At 36.2% G+C, this 9,862-nt stretch overlaps 1 protein-coding gene across 1 annotated transcript in view; it reads right to left on the reverse strand.

Moving 5' to 3' along the window:
* The window catches only part of LOC141486627 (probable cytochrome P450 6a23), an 18,142-nt gene extending 10,427 nt beyond the window's left edge, over positions 1-7,715 (reverse strand). The window contains exons 1-5 of the mRNA XM_074184920.1: positions 7,361-7,715; positions 6,012-6,245; positions 5,426-5,677; positions 4,252-4,418; positions 1,943-2,061 (exon numbers count right to left, since the gene is read on the reverse strand). Coding sequence (XP_074041021.1) covers positions 1,943-2,061; positions 4,252-4,418; positions 5,426-5,677; positions 6,012-6,245; positions 7,361-7,700 — 1,112 coding nt within the window. The 5' untranslated portion in view covers positions 7,701-7,715. The remainder of the gene's footprint in view (positions 1-1,942; positions 2,062-4,251; positions 4,419-5,425; positions 5,678-6,011; positions 6,246-7,360) is intronic.
* Between the last annotated feature and the right edge of the window lie 2,147 nt (positions 7,716-9,862).

Consider the following 9,862-nt stretch of genomic DNA (forward strand, 5'->3'; position numbering starts at 1 on the left):
AAAATGACTTTGGGAATCATTTTCAGAATTTTTTCCAGGTGTTTGAGAAACGTTTTATTGGCGCACCCCAAGCAATGATTCCATAGTTGCGATCAGCGCATAATATAATATTTTCATTTGGCCTTTGGTAGGTATTTTGGAATAGTGTTTCAACCTCTATAGAATACTTCACAGTTTCTTCTCTACGTAATTTATTTTTACTTTCCATTTCGAGTTACAATCTAGGTGAATTCCTAAGTATCTGCAAATGTCTGCCCTTTCAAAACTAACAACTTCAATAGTTTGTTTGATCTTTATAGTGTTTCAACCTCTATAGAATACTTCACAGTTTCTTCTCTACGTAATTTATTTTTACTTTCCATTTCGAGTTACAATCTAGGTGAATTCCTAAGTATCTGCAAATATCTGCCCTTTCAAAACTAACAACTTCAATAGTTTGTTTGATCTTTATGGTGTCAAAATTGGGCAAATTTTTGGAGTAAGAAGTGAAGGGGGAGTGAAGTATGTTTTGTCTGTATTTACTGTTAGTAGCTGCCCGTCAAACTATTCAAGGATAGTTCCGAAGTCCCAGTCTACTAGAGTTTTCAATTCTTCCCAACTTTTGGCTTTGTAGAGAACTGATGTGTCATCAGCAAAGCTCATCACATTTCCCTCTACATTTAATTTGAATAGGTCGTTCAAATATAGGTATGTTATAGAGTATAGGTCCAAGGACGGTACCTTGTGGAACACCTAATTCAATTATTCGGGTAGGGCTCATACAGTCTTCGATTTTAGTACATTGTTCACGGTTACTTAGGCAACTCTTGATTCCTAATTGAAAAAACGTGTGCTAACACATATCTTCAAACAATATACGATACGTCAAAACCATATTTCTTTAGGAAACCCTTTCGTCTGAAAACTAGCATAGGTCATCCTCCTTTCCATTCAACTTTTTCTTTTTAGGTAGCAACGATTTTTGGAATAATTGGGGCGTGTCGAAGGCATAGAATCTCAATTATCAATATGGTAGAAACTGTAACAAAATTACAGCGAACATTTACAATTACTGATAAATACTAAGAAATTAGTAAAAATTATATGAATCTACAGCTGAAATTTTGCCCCGCCCCATGTTTTTCGGTTAATTATTTTAATGGAAAATGCACAATTCGAAACATTGGTATTAATAAATTTGGTAATTCAGGGGAGCAAATAGCAACAAATTCAAATATGCCTGATACGAATCTGCAACGCAACCATATTAGTTCATTCCGGTGGTGATATTACTGCATTGAAGCTTCATGGTGGCTGGAAATTCAATTCGGTGGCGGAAGGCTACATTACAATACAATATTGAACTCTGATGAGACTAGCAATTATGACATAAATGTAAGGATTTCTCCTCCTTCCAGATCAGTGACCTGGAATAAATGGTTAAAACTGCACAAGAAAGCGGATAACATCTGTTATGTTCAATATAAGTAAGAATAGATTGTTCATGGTTTTTTGATATTCATGGTAATACTCGAAGTAATACCATTAACTACAATTCTGTACAATTTTTTTAAAGAATACGAGTAATTACTATTATTGTGTTCAACACGAATATAAATAAAGTATTCATAGTTCTTCATTATTTATCGATTGTAAAAAAATAGCGTATGCACCCCTCATGTGATGGTTATTAATACCCCTGCATAAACCATTAATACTTTGTGTGATCATAACACAATCGTTGAATAATATACTATTTTCTCAACAAAAGTGTTTAGAAAATATTTGATTTGTTTCTCTCCCGCACTGTACATTTTTTTAAATATTTTCAGAGTTTTGCAAGGGGTAAATGAAACCTTTAGGATCAGCGTTTGACGAAGGGCTATTAAATTTAGTCAAATAACCAGAACGATGGATTAATTACTCAAACAACTAATTCAAAAAAAGGAAATCGTAGACTCACGGTTCTGATACAAACACCACACAAAATGGCAAACGGTTAACTGTGAGGAATGAACAAATGCCTATATATATATATATATATATATATATATATATATATATATATATATATATATATATATATATATATATATATATATATATACGTTCTATCAATGCCGATAAAAATTTTACCGTGTTTCAGAGTCATTATCTACAATCAAGGTTACATGATAAGTATCTACAAACAATGATTCATGATGATATCAGATTGATTTTTCTCATAACAACATTTCTCAGAAAAACACTTATGCGATATCAACTCATTTACTATCTTCTGGTGATGACTCTGTTATTATACCTGTATTGTCATGTGCAGAGTTTTGCTTCTGGGGTTGCACGGTCTATTTGCTTTCGTGAAGATCAGATACCACTGTGGAGTCCCAGGGAGTTTACCAAGTGTCAAGGCTGTGACAAGACTTACATCGGCCAGACCAACAGGAGAATCAACATACGTAAAGATGAACACAAACTAGCAGAGAAGGGAAAAGTTACCACGTCTTCTCTCTTCCAACACGTGTTGGCGACACGACGCAATATCAATTACGAAAACACTAAAATACTAGCAAGTAATAGAAACTTTCACTCTCGAACAATCAGAGGCTACAATCAGACAGTAGTATGAACAAGGGGGATGATGCGGAAAGATTACCAACAACATGGAGATCCGTTTTGTCTCTTCACTCCGTATATTTCATAACTTAGCCCTATTAGCCTTGAACAGACAACGTGTTACCTCAGGGCTAGTACTAGAGTGCCACCAAGATTTAGCCAAAGCCTCGGTAGATACTAACATTATCCTAAGGTGGGTTAAAGGGCGCGACAGGAGTAAAGGTAATCGCATTGCCGACTCTTTAGCCAAGAAAGCGGCTGGGCTAAGAATTTTAGGAGCCAGTGGCACCTACGTCCTGATGACTTCGACAATTGCGGAACTAGCCAAAGGTTACACCCATGCTCAATCCCTTAAGAGATGGGATGGAAGCAAAGGATCACCCTGGGCAATGACCAGAAAAAATTGACGCTTAACAGTAGGATATCTGACTGGTCACTATCAACTTAGGAAACACCTCCATAATATGGGGCTAGTGGACACATATCTTTGCAGGATGTGTGAACAGGAAGATGAGACTGTCAGGCATGTCCTTTGTGAGTCCCCAGAGTTATTGTTAATAAGAGAGTGTGTGTTCGGCGAGTCTTGGCCTACACCTGCCGATATAAAGGGGATAAGGATATAAAGGAGATGTCTCCTGTCCACGGGATGGACGATGACCTAGGAGGACAACTCCTCGGGAGGATGTACAATGGATCACATGTAGCCTAAGAGCTATGGGCTTACACTCACCCTCCCTACTCTACAGATACAGATATACAATTGTTGTTTATGAAAACCGTTGTTTATTAACGACTCTCTTTACGACAAATACTGATAATTCTCATTGTGAGGGATTGCCACAAATTTCATTTGCTAGTTCTGTTCACTGTCGTATTAAAAATCACTTGCGATTTCGTGAAACAATAACAATTCAATCACCTTAATGGGTTACAGACGTAAACTGTAAATTATCATGCATTTGCATACATAACCTAAAATAGTATTTTATGTCAATGTCATGTCAATTCACATGCACCTCTCAATTAAATGAACACGTTGTGGAATATGCAACACTGTTCCGTCACAGCGATATTAACACGTTTTTTTAAAAAGTGTACCACGTAAATGAAATCAAATCAGCCTAACTGTTCGGCAGATTTTAATAAAAATTCTATACGTATGAGTCGCTACACCAGTGTATAGGCTTCTTGGTTCAGGTACGCAGCACGCCGTACCTCCCAGTGTTGCCGGATCATACTCACCATCACCTTTTTTGCTATTTTTGGCATCGTACAAGAAATGGATTCCTCGAGTACCAATAATGTTTGTGCTATTAAAAGATGAAGAATGGAAACACCATTTTATTTATACCTTACCATTTTTAGCGGGTTCATTTGTATATAAATGCGTGCATTTCCATTCTGCCCTTATTAAAAGTAGTAATGAAAGTATTGTTATATTCTGTTACAGAGTTAAAGGTAGTTGTGAGGAAATACACAATGATCTCACAATGATCTTTGTTCATTTGGTAATTGGGAATATGAATAGAGAAAAACATTTTCCTTCATATATATGTTTTATTCTGGTACAAAAGGTTCGAATGAAAAAAATCTCAATAATAGTAACCCAATAATAAAAACACCTTTAAAACCTGATTGTGCGAATTCTGTGTTACATTATTTCGCAATTCTCTCCAGGTTCAGCCACATCCCTCCTTCTGTTGTGGGAATAAATGAGTTGACGGCAATTTTCAGAGGTAATTTAGTTTTGCTACTGAGTTTCACTCTGAAATTCTTGAGAATACTAACGAGACCAACTTTAGACTGCATCACACCGAATCTCAACCCTGAAATGTTATGTCATGAAAGATATATTTGTCATGGTATTGATTATAGATCAGATAGCAAAGTAATTCATCATTTGGGTGAAGAATAACCTACGTATATATTCTTGTGATGCACTGTTTGGAACTACTTCGGAAGCCAGACTATTCCTATGGACATGTTGGAGGATCTGTGATCCAAACAAATCCATTTATTACATGTAATGATTTCCAGAGGATTGCCCATGCAAAAATTAGTTGCCAGGTGGTCGAGACCTTCACAGCAAACAGTTCAGATGAAGATATTTGGACTGCATTTATTTGGTTGAGTTTGAATTGGTGACGAGATCTCATGAAGGAAGTGACTCCGACCATTCCATCTATATATGGACAGATTTGACAAACTTTGGAGGAACTGAGGAAACTGCGAATAGGAATAGATTGACTATAAACTAGATGCCAGGCCATACAGGTATCATAGGCAACAAAAAATCTGACGACTGTGCCAGACACTCCATATAAAAGTCCTGAACCAGCTGTGGGTTACGGAACACCAGATTGGAAAATGAGTTTGTGAGAAACATGAGGAGTTCTGGAAAAACTTACACCGACACACATGGGATAACCTTTATAAAAAGAGAGCCCAAGAAAATAACTGAATAACTGCTTCAACATAGAAGGGATCTGCTCAGAATGATCACAGGGTTACCACTAGACACTGTTGACTAAGTTCACACCTGAACAAGATAGGGCTGTACAACGAACACCTTAGCTGCAGGCAATGCAAGAACGGTACATAGACAACTTGTCATAACTAATAGGAACGTGAGGCTTTGGATCACAAGAGGCAAACAATGAAAGTACAACCCTAATTGCATGCGGAACAAAATATGTTATATATCCAGCAAGATTCCTGTACAGGTCAGACGGTATCACTGAAAATGTCCAGTTGAACAAAGTCCTCATTCGACTTCTGGTCAAGAAAACTGAACTATGGTGCAACCTGCTTTGAAGCCAATTATAAACCTTACCTATACATATCCTGGGTCCCTCGCCGAAAGGAATATGAGCGTAAGGATGCCTTCCTTGAATGTTTTCCTCGCTGAATCTGTCGGGGTCGAAAACTTCAGGATTTTCATAATACTCTGGATCGTAATGGATTGCTTTGATAGGAATGAAAACTCTAACGCCTTTTTCTATAATAACATCCGAATCAGGTATTCGGTAGTCTTTCAGGCATCGTCTGGTGACTATCGGAAGAGCTGGATACATTCTCAAAGTCTCTAAAATCAAAAATTTACTGTAGATTTATTTGAGTAACATTTTATTGTGTGAGATTTTCAATAATTTGTTGAATCGGACTTCAGATTCAAAAAACTAGTCCTATGTTCTTTCAGCCTTTGGAAAAATGTCCTCCCTGTTTGACCAATATAAAGTGTTGGGTCTTTACCATTACTAAAGTTGATAATGAACATGATTTATCAATTTTACATTACATGTGACTTTTGAATATTTTGAAAGTATTGAAAAGCTGAGTTACTTGTGAAACAACACGAGTTGACACAAAAGCCCGTTTTGAAAATTTAGCTGAAAGTAATATTGTTTGTCCAACTTAACCATCGATTACCTGTCCCATATACTTCAACTCATTCAGGGCATCATACGTGATTTGGTTGTTGTGTTTTTCCAACACAGAGTTTATTTCGCTCCTAACTTTCTCTTGAATTACGGGATGAGTAGCTAACTGATACAGTGCGAAAGTCATTGTGGTTGAACTCGTTTCGAATCCGGCAATGAAAAAAACAAAACTCTGGGCAACGATTTCGTCCATTGTTAAGCTAGTTCCATCGCCTGAAGAAAAAGAAATGTTGAGTTGGTCTATTTGTAAAGCATAGGCCTGAAGCGAAGTCAATTAATTGTCGAATCACCACACAGGGTGGAAGATTTGACCAGTCGAGCAGGGATAGGGTAGTTTGCGATCCAATTTCTTTGGATAAGAATCAACACGTCTTTCAGAAAAATTATTAGCGAAAGGGTATGATCCAAGGGCTTCCTCTTAAGCATTAAAATCGACCAAGACACCAAGAAAATATGCAAGACACACCAAGAAGGCTTTCTCTACTTGTTACTAGCTTTATAGACAGAGTAGAACGTCTACTCAGAAAATTTGAGATAAAAATCAATAACAATAAAACACCAAAGATGGAAAAGATGACCTATCCAGTCAATGTGTATATTCGAATCTAAAAAGATCAGTTAATAAAAGGGTACAATAGCGACGGCTCCATGGCAAATTCAGTATTACACCCCGCCATGAAAAAATTAATGGACCTGAATCATAAATTCAGGGAGAGACATATACAAAGAGAAAAAACCATCCATAATCTTGAATATTCCAACCGCAGACAACCAACAGCAATCTTCAGAGTCGGCAAACGAATCTACTACGATAACTTTCCAATTTTAAATCAAGCACTGCTCCCAGATACAAACATCAGAACAGTAACACTCTTCTTGACGTGACTTTCACCAAAGAAGATGGAGTCTCAAATGTGATTGATGAAGAGCATTTGTGGTGTTTGAGAGCAGAATTCAATTTTCAAATTGGAATACAAGATGATCGAAATACAAGTAAATTCACCTTCAATTTTGTCATTAAGCAGGACTACTGAATGTGTTTGGACTGAAGTCAGGAAAAAATCCTACTATGGAACAAATAAAATTAAAAAAAAACAAAACTGAGTAAATTTGAATCGATATACTATACTTTAGGATATAAAAGGGGTGAGAAATTTGGCGGGGAAGATATAGAGGAAATGTTACAGTTTCAAACTTTTTGAATCAACCCCACCATCTCTCAAGCACCAGTTTGTTGTACTGATACGTTTTAAAAAATTCAACATTCCTAGCATTCATTCGACTATACAAATCAATTTGCCATAAAGTAAATGAAATAATAACGTCACCTGTATGTTCGTTAGTTTTGTTCTTAATGTCAATCAACATCTGAAGAAAATCTGGTCTAGTAACGCCTTCCTTCTCCCTATATCTCACAGTGTCTTCAACAACCTTCGTGTAGAAATCTTCCACTTCTTTTTCGGTTAATCGCATTCTCAACATCTTGGATACATCGGGAAATGCCATCATGAAAGCTATCTTCAAACTGCGAATCCTATCTGTCTGAAATACTCGTTGGCCCAATTGGGTGAACGGGGTATTTGGTTCTTTGAAGGTATTACAGTCTAAGCCGAAAGCACAGGAGCCGATTATGTCGGTGGTATAACAAGCTGGAAAAGTACAGTTCATGATGGTGTGACTGGCCCCTCCAGAAATAATAATAATCAAGTTTTTCCCCGTCGATGGATCGGTAGACGTGGCGAAATTGAATGGCCAGCCTGTTCTTGCAATTTGACTCCACTCGATTTTTTTTGTGGGACAATTTAAAATAAAAAATTCACAAGGGGAAACCAAGGAATATTTTGAGCTTAAAACACCGCATCGGGAGATGAACGGTTTCCATATGCTTTAGACTGTTATCATTTCAAATATTGTTGAAATTTATCCGTTACTTTAGGACCGCACTGTATATAAAGTGCGGTATTCAAGGTGGTCTAGTCATTTTCATAATATTAAATCATTTCTAGAAATTTCTGTAGAATTATCTATGTAAAGTTTTAATATTCGGTCACGATGATGCATTACTAGGCCTTGAGAGTGAAGTAAAACTATGTTTTGATGGGCTCTCAGCAAACACAATTATGTAAAATTGACATGAATGTTACATAACTGATAATACGTGTTATGTAACTATGTTATGTCCGTCACAAATATAACCTGATTTTTACGTAACATTATTGTCATTATTTTACATATATTTTATATGATTTCAGTGAGTAAATACAAACAAATATAACACTAGCTCGCAGAAAAACTTGGAATCATTAACTGGAAAAAGCATCCTTTAATAACTAAAACTTCCTGACCAAACTTTGTCTCCATAGTTTTTTGGTGAAAAATACTCATCAACAAAAAAACAAATCTCAACGTATCAAGTGATAAGAATGTCTCAAAAACTCTAGCCTCTCCCACAGAACATCACACAGACCAACATATAAATTGAAAACTCAGAGAGATTCTCATTTGTTAAAAAGTCAAGTACGTCTGTACTTGAAGTAACAACTTTACGTAGGAGTTAAGTGGAATCTAATATACCATATTGACGTAAGTTTTTACGTATTAACTACGACTACGACATGTTCATATAAATTATTTATGTAAATATGGGGTGAAAGTATCATTTCATAGTTCTGAAATAATCAACAGACAAATATTATTAGTTGCTCAAAATGTAGAAATAATCAAAACGTTCAAAGTTCGAATTGTCTTTTCATTTTGTTTAGGAAACCGTTCCTGGCCGCCCATGGTGGATCTGATATGATATGATAATAGATCAGAAAGAGTTCGGGGATGCTCCAGCTGCTGCGAACAATGTTAAAAACACGTCGTTCTTTTGTTGTTCGAAAGGATAATCGCAGTCGACGCGTTTATCCGGAAAATCGGAACGTATGTATGAATGCGGTCGAGGCAGAGGGTTGTTAATGACGCTTCAGTGGACCCCGGCCCATTAATAAAATTCATAATGAGAGATCAAATTATGCTTTAAATAGGCGATATGAATAATGGTACGTTCCGTTTGTTATTAATGTTTATCTAGTTAATCCACACACATACTACGTATCGCGTTCCTATTAGTTGTGTTAGGGAAAGAAGGGAAGTGAAATCAACTGTTGAAAGGAAAACAGTTCTTTTACTTCACTACAACTTTATCACTTCAATCCCAATTAAGAGAAACTGCTCGAATATTCAATTATTTTTGGTTTAGAGATACTTGGAAACAATTCATTTATCGACAATATTTAAAAAATTAATATTTCAAGTTATCTACATTACATTTTAACTAGTACCAAACTACTCATTTACTCCTATTAATTCCTAGTAATTCTTGAGTCATGAGAATCTTCTATCTTCATTCACAAAGAAGTGATGTCAAAATGACGTAATTCAACATTGTAGGACATATGTTGAAAACTTCGCATGACTCGAAAATTTGGCTGCAGAAACACATCCGCTTTGTAAATAGCTGTCAGTTTTATGTCAACTCCTAATGATACATGATACCAAACGCCTCAGAGTACTCTGAGCCAAACGCCAATAGATTACGCATGAATGGCGACAAATTACGATAATCGGTGACATCTAGCATTGGTAGTGTGAACTACTATAGCAGTGAATAACAATTATGGACTGATTTCGATTATTTCATACAAAGAATGCTCCTAATAGATGAAACCATTTCTATTGATTCATATATGTAAGACACCTGGTAAAATATATGCGATTCAGGATTAGATTTCATTTGCTTCGGAAAAAATCAGGGCATTTGCTAGTAATCCCATAAATGAAATTAC

Source organism: Leptinotarsa decemlineata, unplaced genomic scaffold (assembly GCF_025532065.1).
Source record: "Leptinotarsa decemlineata unplaced genomic scaffold, Ldec_3_MD MMD2_tig00026361_RagTag_RagTag, whole genome shotgun sequence".
NCBI lineage: Eukaryota > Metazoa > Arthropoda > Insecta > Coleoptera > Chrysomelidae > Leptinotarsa > Leptinotarsa decemlineata.